At 46.6% G+C, this 19,372-nt stretch overlaps 1 protein-coding gene across 7 annotated transcripts in view; it reads right to left on the bottom strand.

Annotated features, from left to right (window-relative positions):
* Positions 1–19,372, bottom strand: part of CAMK1D (calcium/calmodulin dependent protein kinase ID) — a 501,767-nt gene that overhangs the window by 28,681 nt on the left and 453,714 nt on the right. For all 7 annotated transcript variants that reach the window (XM_060659603.3, XM_078450432.2, XM_060659604.3 and 4 more), the window contains one exon: positions 11,807–11,882. In XM_060659603.3, coding sequence (XP_060515586.1) covers positions 11,807–11,882 — 76 coding nt within the window. The remainder of the gene's footprint in view (positions 1–11,806; positions 11,883–19,372) is intronic.

Genomic DNA, 19,372 nt, shown 5'->3' with positions numbered 1-19,372 from the left:
TACCTTTAAACTTTGTGCAAAGTCTCAGAATCATCCACGAAGGCCCATCCCTCCTGACCTAAACTATAAAGCTTGCTACAGAAAAGGAGGAAGAGCCATGATCGAATTCTGGTCATAACTTCGTGCCCTGTGTGGTGAAGATAAGGGTAGAGTGTACCAGAGATCAGGTTTTCACTCCGCTCTTTGTATCCCACTATTTCCAAGCATTTAGCCCGGGAGCCCTCAATTCCAGGAAGAGCTCAAGATTTCCAGAGAACATTGACGCAAAGGCATTATTTGTGAAGAAGAATATTTTGATGGAGTTAGGCCAAGGCACCATGGAAATGGCAAAAACAACAAACCCCTATGTATATTATTGCAAACTAGGTAAGCCACATAAGGTCAACCCAGGCCCAAAGAGTCTCTGGAAAACATTCACAAAACCAATCAAATCTGGGTATCCTCCATTGGAAACCAGGGTCTGTCTGATATGCAATAACTCTGGTAAGCCCCCATTTGCCTTTTTGTCTCGGCACTTGGTGTGTATTTATGAATGTCTGGGTCCTGTGCTAAGGAATCTGAGTTTTATTCATCTTACTCTGGGTAATATAACTTTCATAAAATAAAGCAAAGCTTTTTAAGCTGATAAACCTCTTGTACTTAGCTGCAAGGCCCACTTAGTGAACAAAACAGGTTTAAGCGTATCATGCGGATTTATAAAACAGAATGACCAATGAGACCTGAATCATTACAGAGATGTAATCCAATGATTTCAGCGACCATATGTTTGACCATGCACACTCCAGAACTTTCTCCTCACAAACTTGGAAGAGATCGGGCTGGAGAAAGCAGGAATGGTTTCACGTATTAAAACCATGTGCAGGCTGACTTCAGCAAAACACTGTTGATGAAAATGTAACAGACAAGTGTCCCATGTCATCCCCGGAGATTTGGATAAGGCCTTGAAAGCTGAGAATGTGTAAGCAGATCAGGGAAAGATCTAGGGGAGAAAGGAAACACATTTCTTGGACAGTTTATATACAACTGGGGCTGAAGATTGGGAGCCGCCGGGAAGGGTGGGGGGGAAGGAGATTCAGCACTTCTCCAAGCGTGAGAAGAGAGTAGCATACTCCATTTGGAGTAAAAGAGTTTGTAAAGGAGCGGACCAGACAATGCAGCATCCACAGCTGTTGGATCATGATCCACAGTGCCGCTTCCAAGTGTATCACTTTTTGATTCTTGCATTAGCCACATGGACAGCACCTTGAGGCTGTCTGGGGGACGGACACAGAGGCACTGAGCCCCCTGCTGCAGGTGAAACACAGCCAAAGGAAGCCCAGACAAAGCCACTTTGCACTCCGCTCGCGCTGACCACGGAAGGGAGGGCAGGCGGGGAGGAAGATGAGCAGGGAGAGCTTCAAACAGCCAGGACTGTTGTGTTAGGAAAAACCCAGCGAAACTTCCAGCAGCTAAAATTAGTTCTCACGAGTAATGGATTTCATCCCGAAGCTCTGAGGGGTGCAGACATCCAGTCTGGAGGTGATTAACACCAGCGCTAACTGATGATTCTGAACCCGGGCGGATTTCCAATTCGACTTTTGCATCTTGACTTTTTTTTTTTTTTTGGTTGCAGGGCTCTTGCTTCCTCCCTCTCGGCTTGTTTCCTTCCTTTTCTCTCTCCCGTTCTGACGGGCACACAGTTACGATTCTGCAGGTGAAAAGCAGACCAGCTGCTGCACCTGGGAAGTGTGTCGGTACAGCCACGCCATGGGCTGTCCACTTGTCCCCTGGCCTCTGCTTACTCGCGTACGAAGCGCTGCTGAGAATGCCTAGCCGGCAAGCCCTTGGAGCACAGCAAGGGGATTAGAGGGCTGAAGACGGTCCCCGGGTGCTGTCTCGCCAAGGCATAGTGCAGTGTTCGGTGCAGAGTCACGGGCTTTGGCGTGTCCTTCCGTGGGTCCCCTTACCACCTCCACGAGCGTTTCCTCACTTGCTCGTGGAAATCAGGGACTCTCCCCTTCTCACTTCCATCACCTGCGCCTCCTGGTCACAAACCCAGCTCAGAGTAAGTGGTCCAAACTCATGACTTGCTCCTACACCCCCCATGCACTTTCTGCAGCTTTACGCTAGCTGTGTGCCACCTCCTTCCTGCCTCTGGGCTGCTGTGCTACGTTCCAGATGGTAAAACATAATAAGGGCCTCTTTTGAGTCTTCCGTTTGCTCAGTATGGTGATAGGTGAGTTAAAAATCCTGATTCAGGGGCACCTGGGTGGCTCACTCGGTTAAACATCCAACTTGTGGTTTTGGCTCAGGTCATGATCTCATGGTTCCTGAGTTTGAGCCCCCCACCGGCCTCCGTGCTGACAGTGTAGAGCCTGCTTGGGATTCTCTCTCTCTCCCTCTCTCTCTCTGCCCCTCCCCCACTTGTACACTCACTCTCTTTCTCTCTCTCAAAATAAATAAACTTGGAAAAAATCCTGATAATTCAGAGATTATATTTTCCCCATCATCAAGTTTTAGACATCAGAAGGTCAAAGCTGGATCACATCTTTCAAGTTCTATTTCAAAAATTATGTTTCAGACTGAATAGTACATCTTCTCTCCAACACAGTAAGCACATCATTATCTTCAGATAATTGGTCTTGAAGGATAAACCATCAATCTCCCTGCATGATGGCCCTGCCAATATTTGAAGACTGTCCAAAGCCTGATCACCATCACCTTGTGGAGACTTCCTCAAGGCCAGGACAGGGTTTACAGCTCTGCCCTGGGAGCTCTTGCCTCTCATTTCGGTGACAGCCACCAAGACTGGATTTTAACTGATCTGTTTACTGTCTGTCCCCTCCAGCAGACAGTGAGCACCCCCAAGTCCGAGTTGGTAATGAATCCATCTCTGCAACCCCGTCGTATTGCCTGACACATATTCGGCTCAATAAATGTTAGTTAAGTGAATGCACGTCAATCCTCTGCCTTCTGTTCTCCAGGAGAAATATCCTGAAGCGTTAAATGACAGTTTCCAGGAGAGGATACTGATGATGCTGACGTGAACAGAAGAGAGCAGAGGAAGTGAAATGTTTTTCCATCTGGCCTGAAGCCCTGCCATTGAGTGTAAAGGTGGTATAGGTGAGACATTCCCTTCCAGCTTCTCCCTGAGGTGTCCTTTCTACCCCAGGGCCTTTGCGAGACAAAGACATTAGTGGATCCCACCTTCCCTGAAATGACTGGCAGGAAGTTGCTCCCCCTCCCCCAACTAAAGTGCAGAATTTCTTGACCTCGATTGCGCTGCTTGTAAAATTTCCTCCATCACCTCCGTGCATACCCCTCCACCCACTTTCTGAAACCAGACAATATTTGTTTGACTATTTCCTAAGGGTTGAGAAGTGAACCAACCATCAACAGACAACCAATAAAGTCTTTCCCCAGAAGCAGCAGGGAGAGGGTCACAGGCCCACAACAAAGCAGGAATATGGTCAAGCAGCACTTGTGTCTGAGACTAAAGGTAACCAAAAGGCATTTAGCCACATACAGGATCCACTCAGTGTAGACTATGGACGGGAGATGAAGCACCTTTCTGGAAATCCTTGGAAAGCACCATAGTGAAATGCAGTCAGTGAAATAAAGTCAGTAAGCCTGAGAATTATGACAACCAAAGCCTGCTCAAACACCAATAATAATGCCTGAATGATAGAAGATAGAGAAGGCTGGAGGCTGATCTTTAGGGCAGGAGGGAGGAGAGGGAGGCGTAAGCCCTGGCCAGTCTGTGGCCACTCTGACCAGCCACCAGGGACAGCTGTGTCACAGAGGGACAGAAATACCCTCGGATATAGAGAAGAACCCTGGAGAGGACTCTAGGCTTTGTGAAAACACGTAAGGCCATCCAGCTTTAGGCTCTGATTCCTTGTTTGTAAAGGCAACTTCTGCTTTTAATCTGCTTTCTCATGGAGCATTTCCTCTTGTGGGGAGAACATGCTAGTTTGATGACATGTGTATCCAATTACCCTGCAGGGCACAGATCTCATGATTTAGTAAACTGACACTCCAGGTTTTTTTTTTTAAATCTCTTTTGAGTCTGGCTAGTGTGAACCAATTCACTGGGACTGTCTGAGCAAGATGAATAAATAGATTAATTTAGTTCCTGAACCTCGAAAGCCAAAGTGCAGCCCATGGGCCCAAGGCAGTCTAAACAAGGCAATGTGTCCCCTCCCACAAAGTTTATGAATATAACAAGATGATTGCTGCCTACTGGCAATGCCAGTTAATTATTCTTATTAGTGCTAACACTTTTCATACTAATGGTAGTAACCACCATCATAATGCCCCATGCTTGGCTCTTTCCCTGGGGCTGAGTAATTACACCACATTCTCTCCTACTGGAGCTTGGGTTCCGGCTCTCTCCCTGGGACATGTGTATCCACAAAGCCGCATCTGTCAATGGTTTAAAATGATGATGACTACCTTGACAAGGAACATTCTTTGTCTCCAAAAATGGACCTACCATACAGATTAGGCACTCTTATCACCACTCTTTACAAAGCCAATTACACTGAGTACCAGCTGGCTGATAGATATTTATGTGACCTCGTTTTAAAGACTGAACCATGTGGGAGGCCAGTCAAAAAGTAAGGGGATTACTGTAAGTATTTTGCCTGGAGTTTCTGCTAGGCAGAGAGGTCAAAGGCCACAACAAGGGTAGGGGCCCTCCCCACCCACAGCAGACCCACCCTAACCCTCTGGCCTTCCCAAACGCTCTCATGCCCAAACTCCGTAAGGCCTTGCTCGATTCTTAGACTGACACACATCCACTGTGTTTCTCCATAGCACAGAGCATGCTGTATCCCTGAGCATAAGTGAGGCAAGCCATCATTAACTCATCTCCTTGAAATTTTGAGAAAGAAAGGCAGTGTGCACATGATGGCAAAATTCAGTCTTGTCAATGAAATGCTGATTCTCATCTCCAGTGGGCACATTTATTTCCTTGGAACTTGCGGGATCTTGGCTGACCACACCTCCAGGCTGGACACCGACATGCCCACCAGGGTGTCCCTCACATTCTCCTCATTCTTCTCAGTAGCTTAAGTGATGCAGGCAAAGATGTTTTTCCTAAGTCCAGATCCCTGGAGGGACTCTGGATAAGGACCCATTAAATGTGTTTTTAAAAATGAGTATCCCTCATAGGAAAAAATATTTCTCCTTCCAACATGATGGATAACATAGAAATGAGTGCAGAGATCAAAAGAGAAGGAATACATCAGGTATCTGCACTGACAAAATACAGAATGTCTGCATGCAGAGGGGACGTTTGGTACATGGCCGGTCACAGCCGCTTTTGCTGTGATTGATTTCTCAGTGTGACAGGTTTAGCAAATGAAAATAATGCTGCACTTCAAAAAACTGCAGAGGCTAACCTTTTTCCCATTACAGGTGATATGAAGAACAGGGGTTCAGTGCTGACCCCCGTGGGACAGCTGCCTTCCCCTGTGCGCTGCCTGTGGGTCACGACCTGCTCAGCAGCCTTGCTCACTGGTCTCCAGACGGAAGATGAAAGCAGGGAGTTGGGGTGCAGTAGGAAGGTCAAAAGTCCCAACATGGGTAGGGGCCCTCCCCACCTACGGCAGACCCACCCTAACCCTCCAGCCGGTCAGTGGGAAGTAGCAAGAGTCTGAGACTGAGATCCAGGAGTTCTAACTTCTAACCCTAGTTCAACCTGGAGCCAGCCTTGCACCAGGAACCCCAACCAAGGCCAGGGGCCTTTTACTGAGTATTTTCATCAGCACTCGAATGTGCCTCAGGCAACCTTGATCCTGTGCCTGCAAGCATCCCTCTCCCTCTCTGAAATGCTAGTCTTATCCAGCCTCCTAGACATACCTGGCATGGTGTCTCCTCCTTCCCGAACACCCCTGTCCCCATTGGTGGCTTCAGCCCAGGAATTCCTACAGCTGCACACAAGCCCCTCCGCATGTCACTTAATCTACTTTATGAATCTTCTTGTCCCACCATATACACTGTTAATATTCTCATGGGAGGCAACATGCTTTTGTCATCTTGGCATCTTTAGCACCTAACACAGTGCCTGGAATAGAGAAGGTACTCAAGAAATGCTAGTTGTTGACACTAATAATGATACATTTGAAGTGAGTGGTTCTCCAAGCATAGCCATATTATGTAGAAAAACTTTATCTAGAATGTGGCCTATTAGCCATAAAGATCTGAACATCTTGGAAGGTATAAGAGAGAGGCTCAAAGTCTCCATTTATTCTCTGCTTGAGACTCTCAGAGCTCTGGAAGGCACCAAGGAAAACAGGCACCCTAGCTGCCATTTTGAAATATGACACAGCTGATAAATCAACCAGAGACTAATCCCTGGAGCAAAACTAGTGGTGACCAGGTGACCACCAAGTTTGAGCTTATCAATTTATACTTAAAATAGAAATAAAGAAATATAGTACTGCTTTACTTAATACTATATTTTAACCCAGGCAAGTATTGTATTGTATACTGTAATTATAAGGCTTTGGATATACTACATTCAAACCATACCCAGATATATATGCCAAGCATCTCTATCCCAGACTTCTGACCTCCACATGTGCATACACAATTGCATGGATATCTCAAAGTTTATCTCAAGTTTAACATGCCCCAAATGAAATTCTTGATCTCACTGATCCCCCTAGACTTGCTCCTTCACCACCCTCTATTCTTTTTTCTTAGCCATCTACATGAATGCTTATGCCAAAAACTAGGGTTTATACCTGAAACTTTTCTCTCCTTTAACCCCATACCCAAAATACACCTGCCACTCGATCACCATCACTGCCTCCCTGGTGGAAGCAACTGTCACTGCTCACCTGACAAAGCCTCCCAACAGTCACCACCCTCCACTCCTGCTTTGTCTAACCCCCGTTCACAGAGTAGCTGGAATAATACTTGAGTGAAAATCAGATCAGTTCATATCTTTGGCCAAAATCCTTCTTTGGCTTCCCACTACATTTGTTAAACCTAAACTTTCTGCCACGTCTCTCCTTCCCCAGGCTCTTGCATATAACTTTCTGATATCCTGTCTTGATATCATACTCTAACCATGTTGGACTTAAAAAAATTTTTTTTTTAACATTTATTTATTTTTGAGAGAGAGACAGACAGACAGACAGACAGACAAAGGGCGAGCGGAGAAGAGGCAGAGAGAGAGGGAGACACAGAATCCGAAGCAGGCTCCAGGCTTTGGGCTGTCAGCACCGCACCCGGTGCAGGGCTCGATCCCATGAACCGTGAGATCATGACCTAACCCAAGTCACACATTTAACCAACTGAGCCACCTGGGTGGCCCCTTGCTGTCCTTCCTGGTGTTTTCCTACCTACTGGGCCATGGCAGACATGTTCTTTACCTACTGCAAATCCATTTCCTGCTTTCCTCTTCACCAGCAGAGGTCACCTGCTTCATTTGGCCAACCAGCGATAATCCCATCTTCTCTGCCAGGGACTCCTTTAGAAACAGCATGGGAGGCATTTCTGGCCAATCAGACATGAGGGAAAGTTGCCTGAGGGACTTCTGGGGAAGATATTCTAGCTCTTCCAGGAACGTGGGGATAAACATCACCTCTTCTTCCACCAGTCAATGCTGTGTCTGTCCAAGATGCCCGACGCTGCGGTGGCCATCTTGTTTGGTTGTGGGGGGCAGCGGGGGGGCGGTCGCAAGGAAAGATTAACGTACTGAGGATGGTGAAGAGCAGGGATGGATACCATCTGGGAGTGACATTCTGACCTAGGCAGTCTTGTGGCTCCCCTAGATCCACACTTGTTATTATGTGAGGTATGACTTGTTTTCTTGTTTTAAATGCTTAAGCCAGAATTTCCTGTCACTTGCAGCTGAAAGCCTCCTCTGTGCATGCTATTCACTCTGCCTGGAACACTTTCTCCTCACTCTGTCTGCTGAACACTCACACATCATTTAGGTTTTGTTTTAAGGCCCCTTTTTCAAAGAAGTCCTCCTCAGCCATTTACCCCAGTGGAAACGAGGCAACCTCTGTTCCACTTTACTAGGGCACCTCGTCCTCTTCCTTTAAGGCGCTCTGCACGTTTTTAAATGTGTTGCACATGTTGCACATGTTTAAATGTTCATTTATGAGGTTTCTCTGAATGCCTGTCTCTTCCATGAGACTGAGAGCCAGCTTCACAAACCCAGGGACTGTGTATGTTTTGTTTAAAGCTCATTCCCAGGATCTAGCATAGTGACAGGTGCATGGTACGTACTCAGTAAACATTTGCAGAAAGAAAGAAATAAACACAAGCTGGATGTCACAGGGAAAGAAACATCCTGTCTTCTCTCACTGACATGGCCACGTCTGCATGTGAAGGGCATGTGGCGTAGCAGAAAGAGCTGGACTGGAAGTCAGAGCTGGGCTGGGGTTCAAATGTCAATTCTGACACCAAGTTATATTATTTAATGTCCTCGAACTGAAGTTTCATCTTCTCTCAGTGGGTTTAATAATAACTACACCTATCTTGTAGGATTGCAGGGAGGTGAAGGGAGATAAAACCTGTGAGAATATTTATATCCTTGCACTGTTACACAGATGTTTGATGTAATATATATGTGTATATATAATATATATGTGTATATATAATATAGATATATATGTATTTATTACATATACATCATTGATATTATAAAGTAGGTACTATGTCCATCCTGAAATGTCCATGTTTTGAGGAGATTCTGCTATAAGAATTTCATCAAGCACAACACAACCAAATCATTTACTATGGACTGAATAGCATCCCCCTCAAATTCGTATGTTGAAGCCTAACCCCCACTGTGATGGTGTTTGAAAATGGGGCCTTTGAGAGGTGATTAGGTTGGGATGAGGTCATGAGGATGGGGCCTCCATAATGGGATTAGTGCCTTTATGAGAAGAGACAGGAGACACGAGACAGCTTGAACATTCCCCTTCTGCCTTGTGAGGACACAACAGGAAGGTGGCAACCTAGGCAGAAAGAAGGTCCTCACCAGGAACTGAATCAGCAGGCACCTAGATCTTGGACTTCCCAGCCTTCTAAACTGTGAGAAATGAATGTCTGCCTATTGAGTCACCCAGTCCATAGTGTTTTGTTATAGCAGCCAGAGCTGTCTAAGACACCAATGCCCATCCCAGTAAAGCTGTATGCACCTCCTTCTAGCTGTGCAGATATCCTACCCCAATGCCAAGACTTGAGGGAAACCATTATACATACAAAGGGAATCTATAGACATTAGTGTAGGCCAGATGGGTCAAGATTCAGAAGAAGTGTGAAGGCACAAACAAGCAGAAGCCCAGATGAAGGGACACTTGTGCCTAGCCCCAGATTTCTCGAGGTAACGCCAGCTTTGGTCCTCTGCAGGAAGAACGGTGGCCCATCATTCATTTCTTCTCATCTTTCATGTCAAGTTTGTCAAGGCATGACCTCTGATATGAATTTCAGCTCAGAGTTTAGGGGGCCAGAGTAAATAACACACGGCTTGTGTCTGATATCTACCTACGCAGGAAGCCCCCTAATGAGGTATGCTAAAGTGTATGTGTGTGTGTGTGTGTGTGTGAATTTATTAGGGGACAGGGTCCAGAGCTTCCACCAGATTCTCAAAAGGGTCTGTAACTCCCCCCGACACACACACTAAAAAGGATGAAACTACTATAGAAGATGGTCAAGATGCTTTAAAAGTAAGAGCACTATGTAAATGCAATGTTAGTTTTATGGCTCAGATGAATCTGACCTTTACCTATTTCCATAAGGGGGAGTCCTACGGGCCAAGGATATCAGAACGGATAAATCCTGTGATAATGGCAGGAATCTACAGGAGCTGTCAACTAAATCCACATTAAATTACAAAAGCTGCCCGATTCAATGTATGCTGTAGAAAGACCGCTTGCTTTCCAGATAATGAGACAACGCCAATACAGGGGGGATGTTTCCAGCAGTCCCTGAGGATGCCACATACTGTCAGACCTTTCTCTGATCACAATCCCCCACGGTCTTTCATTGTGTGTAGCAGACTCTGTCTGCTAGAAAGCCTTCCCTTCCTTGGGAAGAAATTCATTTCCTATCAATTACAGACACCAGTTGGCCTAAACCCAGCCTAGCAGCGTGCTCCATTGTAAGTGTTTGAAAGTATCACTGCCAAAAGAAATTGTAATTAAAAAACAACTTTACAGTGGACTGAAGCAAAACAAAAAATAATAATAATAACCAAAACTGATAACCGTGAAAACAACTGCAACAACCCTATGCCTATGACAGCCCTTCCTGGGTTGTGGAGATGAGGCACCTGAGAAGAGATGAGGTATCTAAAGGCTAAATTTTGGTTTTCACCATATTTTTCTCATTTTGATTTCTTTTGAAGATGTCCTAATATTTTCATAGTCATTTGTATCCCCAGGAAAGCCAAGGTGGCACATGAAGAGATGCTCAACATCATTAGCCATAAGATAAATGCACTGAGGCATTATTCATAACAGCCAAGATATGAAAACAATCCAAGTGTCCATTGATAAAGAAGATGTGATACACACATGCACACACGCATGCACACACATACACACACACTGGAATATTACTCAGCTATAAAAAGGATGGGATGTTGTCATTTGCAACAACAGGGATGGACTTAGAGGGTATTTTGCAATGTGAAATAAATCAGACCTAGAAAGACAAATACTATATGATCTCACGTGTATGTGGAATCTAAAAAAACAAATGAATAAATAAACAAAAAGCAGAACTGGACCTATAAATACAGAGAACAAATTGATGGTTTGCCAGAAGGGAGGGTGGAGGGGTAAAATGGGTGAAGAGGAGTGGGAGGTACAGGCCTCCAGTGATGGAATGAATATGTCACAGGAGTAAAAGGTACAGCATGGGGAAAAGAGCCAACAGTATTGGGATAGCGTCGTATGGTGACAGAGGGTAAGCTACACTTGTTGTGAGCACAACCTAACGTATAGAGTTATGAAATCACTATGTTGTGTGCCTGAATCAAATGTAACATTGTGTGTCAACTGCACTCAAAAACATTAGAAATACATTTTAAGAAAGAGAAACGCAAATCAAACGCACGACGAAAGCACTTCATACCGATTAGGACGGCTGTTATGAAAAGGCGGGAAGGATGTGGTGAGACTGGAACCCTTGTGCATTGCTGTTGGGAACGTAAAGTGGGGGCGCTGCTATGGAAAACAGCGTGGAGCTTCCTCGAAACGTTAAAACGTAGAATTACCGTATGATCCAGCCATCCCACATCCGGGTAGACACCCAAAGGCAGACATCTGAACACCCATGTTCGTAGCAACATTATGCATAACGGCCACAAGGTAGAAACCCCCAGGTGTCCACTGAGGGATGAATGGATAAACAAAATGTGTCATATGCATATAATGGACTGTTCGTCAGCCTTAAAAAGAATGAAATTCCGGCACCTGCTCCCACATGGATGAACCCTGAGGACATTATAAACGAGAAAGCCAGTCACGAAAGCACAAATGCCATATGATTCCACTTACGTGAGGAACCTAGAATGGCCGACTTCACAGAGATAGAAGGAAGAATGGAGTGTATCTGGGACTACAGGGAGGGGACAACAGGAGTCAGAGTTTAATGGGGACAGAGTTTCAGCTTTGGGAAGATGAAAACATTCTGGAGATGGGTGGTGGTGACTGCATGACAGTGTGAATGAACTGGACGCCACTGACATGTGCATTTAAAAAGGGTTAAAATGGTAAATCCTGTGTTAAGTGTATTTCACGACAATAAAAAAGAAAAAAAGAAAAAAGAAGCCAAGGTAGCAAGCAATACTCACAAGATATAGGCAATCACCCCGATGGACCAGCAGTCCACAGCTTTGCTGTACGGTTTCTGGGCCAGGACCTCAGGAGCTGTGAAATGACAAAGGAGAGACACAAGCCTGACAACTCAAAAGCTGAAGACATAAAACATTTCTTAGATTTTTCTTTTCTTTTTCTCTTTGCGCCTCAGGATGAACTTTCTGTCATTCTAAAAACTGAGTAGAGATAGAGGACCTATTTTGGGTGTTGGCTTTCTTAACTAGAAAAAAGTGAGAGCATTTGTGCGTGTGTGTGTGTGTGTGTGTGTGTGTGTGTAACTGGAGATTATCAGTCAAATTCAATCAGTCAATCAACAAATAGGAATAGGTAGCTCTCTCATGTCAGTGCTGTGCTAAGTACTACAGCTCAGCTGAGACTGAGTCGGGGACAGGTACACTTCACGGGAGTCTGGGGTGTGACTCCACCTAAAATTAACTCAGGGAAGCCTCTCTGGGCCCAGCACAGGGCCTCCCTGGGTGCCATGGGGCATGAACAGGAAGCCTGTTCCTAATGCCTTCACAGAGCTCACAATCCAGGGCAGTGAAGACCTGAAATCTGGCCCCTGGGGGGCCTGGCCCAGGCCCGCTCTCAGCTCATTCTCTAAGATTTGGGGTGGGTCTCCCGTCAAACAGCCTCTCCCCTGTCAAACAGCAAAAACGCTCCTTAATCTCAACTCCTCGCTTCTAACCCGAGGGTCCTCTAGCCCAGGGGTCTCAGCTTATTCTGTCCCTGTTCTCACACTTGCTATTCCAGGCCTTGCGTGCTTTCCTAAGCAGGACTAGGAACGCATACAAACTATTGCTGAATGTTTCTGGTTACGACGGTAAGAAATACCGGGGCGCCTGGGTGGCTCAGTCGGTTGGGCGGCCGACTTCAGCTCGGGTCACGATCTCGCGGTCCGTGGGTTCGAGCCCCGCGTCGGGCTCTGGGCTGATGGCTCAGAGCCTGGGGCCTGCTTCCGATTCTGTGTCTCCCTCTCTCTCTGCCCCTCCCCCGTTCATGCTCTGTCTCTCTCTGTCTCAAAAATAAATAAACGTTAAAAAAAAAAATTAAAAAAAAAAAAAAAAAGAAATACCAACCACAGACAATCCCCAAATCTGCTTGTAGGTTTCGACCCCAATTCCTCCAAACTTCTGATGAGACTATTTTTTTTCCTTTTTTCCCCAAGAGCAAAATAAATAGGTCGGTATGTCCTTTATTGGCTACATTCAGCCTCAACATGGTAGCAGAAGGAGACACAGAACTGTAACGCTGGGCAGCTCACAAACTGGAGAAGCGGCCCCTGGATACTTGGGAGCTGGCTGCATCTTCCTTGTCCCCACTTGTCCACACTTCCTTGTCCCCGTGCCTACTAAGAGCAGATTTCTCAGATGCTTCTATTACGGCAACTGACGAAAGGGAGCCGTTTACCACAGTAAGTGTCTCGCTGATTTAGGAGGCATGCTCTCCATGAGCTGATGTTCTGGTATGAGTGGTTACAAGGCAACAGATGGTGGGAGGTGACTGCATCTGCAAGGAGCTTATTTCTAAGCCTCCAGGGCCATCCACGTGGGCTGGTGGAAAGTTCAAAGGAGGCAGAGAAGGCTCACTGGTGACGCCTGACCCAGTGTCATCCCCCCAGCAGAACAGACGGCAGAATATCCTGAGCCCACAGCCAGGCTGGCAGGTAGGAGCCCTGGCTTCCACGTCACAGGGTCCGCAGGGCTCTTTAGGAAGACGGCAAGCCAGCCCGGCCCAGCCACTCCATGACACCAAATGTCAAACAGTGATGCAGGGGCAGCTAGAGCTCAGGGCAGGATTGGGGGCACAAGCTCTTGTGTCACACCAGGTATGACATGGCGACAGACATGCGGAAGGAGCCCTGAGAAGGTGCGAAGGCACCTCCAACAGCTGATTCCACAGTTTATAAGCAAAGATTGAGACGATCCACTGAGCCACGGTGTGTGGAGGGTAAGTGTCACAGCACCCGCAAAGCAGGCTTCACTCCTGGGAAGAGCTGGTACTGTCTGTGTTCTTTTGCACACCCCATCCTCAGTTCTCTAGCCTGTGGGTGTGGGAGGGAGGACTCCTTAGAGAACCCCCTCCTCCCTCCTTCTCCTCCTTCTTCCTCCTCCTTCTCCTTCCTCTCTTCCCGCCCCGCCCCCCTTCCCTGACTGTTAGAAAGAAGGAAATTCTGGTCACCATCCATTACTCAGAAAACAAAAGAATAAAGAACACGATGGCCCTCCAGGAACCTGTACATCCGAAGGCACCTGCACATTCAGCAGATCTACCTTCAGCCCGGCAAACAGACCTACATTTTGGAGAACCGTGCGAGACATGGCACGCACCTGAAAAGCAAGTGGCTGACTTTTAGGCAGCTTGGAACTGGGATGTTGCTTCCGATGTTTAGATTCTTGAAGCCACAGATGACATATCCACCATTTTCAAAACCAGAGATTTTGTTTAAATGGTAAAGTTTATAACATCACACATACAGTTTAAAAAAAAAAGATAAAGGAACGGTGTCTGGATCTTTCTCAGATGCTTCTATTCTTGCAACGGACAAAAGGGAGCCACTGACGGAGAGATGCCAGGATCGGTAGCATGGGTGTTGGGGGGAAAGTTCTCAATGATTAACAAGCAAATATCAAGGTAGCGATCCTGGGGGTGGAGGTCTGTATACCTGTGCCAAACATTTCTTGTTCTTTCTGGTGTTGTGTCTTCCCTAGGTCCTATCAACAACACAATAAACATTTTTTTAACCAATTGTTGGCAGGTAAATCACTTGCCTTGGGGTGAAGTTCTGAACTGCACTTGAAACACACAGAGAGTGAAAGTCCTTGGATGTGTAATGTAACAATAAACAAGAGAAAGTAGATTGATTTGGAAATGATATTCTCACCAACCTAAAATAATTAAAGAATTATGCAATGGCAAACCACACTAACGTGTGTTGATTCCAACTGCTCTTTTGATTTGATTCGTGAAACCAAATGTTCTCAGGACATTGTTTGAACAAGCCTGCCTACATCCCTATAAATAGCTACTTTTCATCTCGTAGTGATTCTTGGAAAACACCGATTCTCAGGCAATATTCAAAACCCTCCTGACAATTTGAAACGGCCACCCAAATCGTGACGAACCTCTGGGATCTGCTGGGATATTTTCTCTCCTGCTCTCCTCTGGGTCCTACAGTGGGCTCCCCTTGTTTGGCCAACCTGTTGAATTCTCCTCACCTCCTACCCTTTCCCCGATCCTTTCAGCCTGGAGCCTGCAGCCTGTAGTTCTGCAAGAGTCCACTCTCGCTCTGATCTTGGGAGAGGCCAGGTTTCACTTTGAGAACTGGCCGCACTCCCTTGTATTATGTTATTAATCTTATACCATTGGCAAGAATTTGGTTGTATTTCTTTTTTGTTAATGTTTATTTATTTGAGAGAGAGCGAGAGAGAGCAAGCACAAGTGGGGGAGGGGCAGAGAGAGGGGGAGACACAGAATCCGAAGCAGGCTCCAGGCCCCGAGCTGTCAGCACAGAGCCCGACGTGGGGCTTGAACTCACGAACCGTGAGATCATGACCTGAGCCAAAGTTGGATGCTTAACCGACTGAGCCACCCAGGCGCCCCTCGGCTGTAATTCTAAAATGTCACAGCCTCCAAGGTACAAACTCTCAGACAACAAATGCACACAGTCCCCACGGGGCCTCGGAGAGAGAGTGGGAAGGGTTCTCAGTCACACCCACCACTAATCCATCTCTCCCCCAACACCAGTCAGATGCCGAAGAACTTCCTAATGAAGGAGAAACAATTTTCTCTTCTGACTGTACCCAGCACAACTCACGTGCAGTGGGAGGGTGACAATAACTCTCGCCACCCCCACACCTCCTCACAGAGGGAGGCTTCGCACGGAAATAACTTAATTGGTGCTACTGACACTTGACAAAGAGAGCCGTCATTAACGGGCACTGCGGCTCGTTCGAGATGCCATCAGCGCCCAGGCAGAGCAGGAAAGGGCTCAGTCTCCTGGTACAGCGGAGACAGAAGGACAAGACTCCAGGCCGGAGGACACAGACGTTCCTCTAGTGCATCTCAAGGCACAGTCCTGGGGGCCGTGAGCAGCAACAGACCGACCCGGAGGCGCCGAAAAGGACACACACAAGATAGGTAGCAGCCGAGGGGGAACAGCTCTACCTGGGTGACACGTGTTGGTTTCCCAGGTTTCATCACCAAACTCCCGTGACACGCCAGCCTCCTGGACCTCCTCCCCTCCCCTCTGTATCTCCTCCCTACCGTGTGAATCACACTGCCGACCACCACACTTGGTACTGCTGGACAGCGGGGACGTATGGTCTGGATCTTCAGGGCTTAGCACATTCTGTTTGGTTAACCAATGGTTACTCCCGACACGAAGTGAGGGGAGGAAATGGGCAGAATTAGCCCTATGCCTCTGTCTGTGGCTGACTGTGTAGTTCATGCCACTCTCCGTTTAAAACCTTTTCTCAAAGGGATTTCGGAATCACTACTTCTAGGGCTAATGGGCAGGAAAGACCTTCAGGGAAGTGATCTCTCAGAACCTCCTTCTCGGTCAGACCTTGGGGGTTAATGATTCCGTTTTCTTAGCTCTCCCTGGTAGAAAGAGCATTCCATTGGCCGGGTCGGTTTACTCCAGCAAATAGAAGTCAATCACGTGAACCACGCGGTCTCAGCAGGGCAGCCCGAGCTGCTGGAGATCTGTGTGGACAGACGGGGCCCTCCTTCTGAGCCCCACGCTCGTCTCATGCTGTTCAGCGAAACAGTTGGTTCAAAATTTGAAATAATTGAATTTACTGCTGTGAGACTCACGACCAACCCACTGTGGAAAATTCCACTTGGTGGGAAGCGTCCTCCAGGCCAAGCTGTTTTATATTGGTTGAAAGCAAGGGTTCCTGGTAAAGGAATTCAGAGATTCCAAGAGGAAAAAAAAAAAATTCAGAAACCTTTCATCTTGTTTTTGAAACAATTAAATTGCCCATTTTCCTTCCTGAAAGAGAGAGGAGCAAAAGGCTTAACCAAGTCTAACTGGAAGCAGGAAGAGGGGCTCTGTTGAAGCAGGGGTGGCACTCAACCCCCAGGCTCAAAGAAAACAGAAAAAGAATTTTCCCTTTCCCTGTGCTCTCAAGGGAGTGCTGAAGAGCAGTTTCTACAGAGGGAGGGGAGGAGATTGAGAATACCTCCCCCTGTTACCAGGTTCATGGTCAAGGCCGTCTGTTCTCCTCTATGGAAGTCTAAGTACCACTGTACTCAGTACCTCAAAGTTGACCACCTCCAGTGGGTGAAGCAGAGGACACGCAGGAGGGGTGGCCTGGAGTGGGAGCAGCCCTCCATGCCAGAAAGTGGAAGCCCGGGACCGAGAACCATGGGACCCAGGCAGTGTTTCTTGCGTTCCTCAGTTATTTAACAGCTTGGGTTCCATATCAGGCACTGGCTTTGTGGTGTGAGGGAAGCAGACGTGGGCCCTATGCCACGGAGCACCTGTTCTCCTGGGTGCCGCGTGTGGACACAGCTGCAGAAGTAACGCCAGCCACAGCTGCCTTCTTAAGGAGACGATCAGACTAAGCCAGACAAGAGTGTGGCAAGATGGCACAGGTGTTGATCTTTAACCCTGAATACAGCCCTGAAAATACTGAACCTACTCTAAATAAAACTCCAAGTATCCAGGAAAGGATATATTACCTCCAACAGTCAAACAGTGGAGAAGGTGCAAATAAAAAGACTAGAGAACAGGAGAGACACGGGGTGGGGAAGAAAGGCTGTGGCTAGTAAGTTTTGAGCATATGCCCTTGTGTTGTGCTCTGAGAAGAAATTAACAGGTTTAAAGACGAAAGAGTGGGAAAGGTAGGAAGGACTGTTTTGTCATTAAATGGGAGGTAAAGATGTGAAATGGTTTCCTTTAAATGTGAAATGGATTTAGGTGGTTGTAACTTGAAACAACTTTAGTTGTCTGGAGTTAATCTTTTTAAGTGTATTTATTTATTTTGAGAGAGCTGGAGAGAGTGCATGTGCTTAGGGGAGGGGCAGAGAGAGAGGATCTCAAGCAGGCTCCTTGTTGTCAGTACAGAGCCCTATGCAGGGCTCAATCGCACGAACCGTGAGATCATGATGATCACGACCTGAGCCGGCAGCAAGAGTCGGATACTCAACTGACTGAGCCACCCAGGTGCCTCTGGATTTAAGAAGTTTTATTTATTTTTTAGGGTTTTTTTTCTTTTAATGCTATTTTATTTTATTTTTGAGAGAGAGAATCTGAAGCAGGCTCCAGGCTCTGAGTTGTCAGCACAGAGCCCAACGCAGGGCTTGAACTCATGAACCATGAGATTGTGACCTGAGCCAAAGTCGGACACTTCACCGAGCCACCCAGGTGCCCCGGATTTAAGAAGTTTTAAATAGCCATGCACACTGGCTTTGCAGTGAAAGAAATCTAGGATCTCCCACTTACTACACCTGTGGACTTGGGCCAGTCATTTAATCTTGTTTTAAGCCTCCATTTTGTTCATCTGTAAAATGGGAACATTAACAGAGCCCAACCTTCAGGACTGTAATGAGGCTTAATGGAAACAGTAAACATATAATAAAGTATAGTCAGAGCTAGTAGTAGTTATTATGTAAGGATGAAGGGTTGAGAGAACCATAGGATAAAAACAGAATGGAGGTTTTATTATTTGTTAGAGTGAAGGATGGACAGTTCCTTGACATCACTTGGTACTTTCCCTTCATTCTTGCTTCACATAATGGAAATGACTCGTAAATGGAGATTTCCACCCTTTTGATCAGAGCCTTCGGAAATCAGAATTGAACTGGGCCCACAAGTGATGGGAGGGCATGTCTGAATACTTGAATCTTGGAGCTGGAAAGAGACTTACAACCCCCATACCAACCTCCTGCACACTTGGGTCCCTTTGTTCACCAAGTTGTCGATCCTTTTATTTGCTTATTCACTGACACACTCATACATCCCCTCTAGGTCCAGACACCATTCTAGACACCATAACCCAGGAACTGCCTGTTGATCATTACTGACGGTGCCCGGGCATGGGAATAGTCCACCATAATATCAAAGATTCCCATGATGGCTGAGAAACACTGGCTGGCCATGGTACCTTCATGGTTCTGCATTTATTGAGAGAAGAGAGTGACTGTACTCCTTCTACATTCTCTCTCCCTAGCCCTCTGCCTTCCCCCACAGCATCCCACCCTCTCCTACCTCCAGGCCAGGTGTATCAAGATTACCTTCCCCATCACCCTAAGCTCTTTCCAATCTTTTAACCAGCAGCAAGGGGGCACTTCCCAGATCCAACCAATTCTTCTTTCCATTGGCCCCAATTATAATTCTTTTTTAAAGGGGAGTTAGAAAAATGTGTTCCAGAAGACTACTTATAAAAATGGGCATATCCTAATTTTTTCCCTAATTCTTTGCAGTGTATGAAACTCCTGCCTTCCCCCTACCTGCAGAGACAGAGCCAATGGGACACTAAGATTAGCAGCACTCTACCTTTCCTCGAATGTGCTTCTGTCTTTGGAAATGTGTT

The sequence above is a fragment of the Panthera onca genome, chromosome B4 (assembly GCF_046562875.1).
Source record: "Panthera onca isolate mPanOnc1 chromosome B4, mPanOnc1 haplotype 2, whole genome shotgun sequence".
In the NCBI taxonomy this organism is placed as follows: Eukaryota; Metazoa; Chordata; class Mammalia; order Carnivora; family Felidae; genus Panthera; species Panthera onca.
The sequence above is the reverse complement of the archived record's forward strand: the minus strand, read 5'-3'. Positions and strand labels throughout refer to the sequence as shown.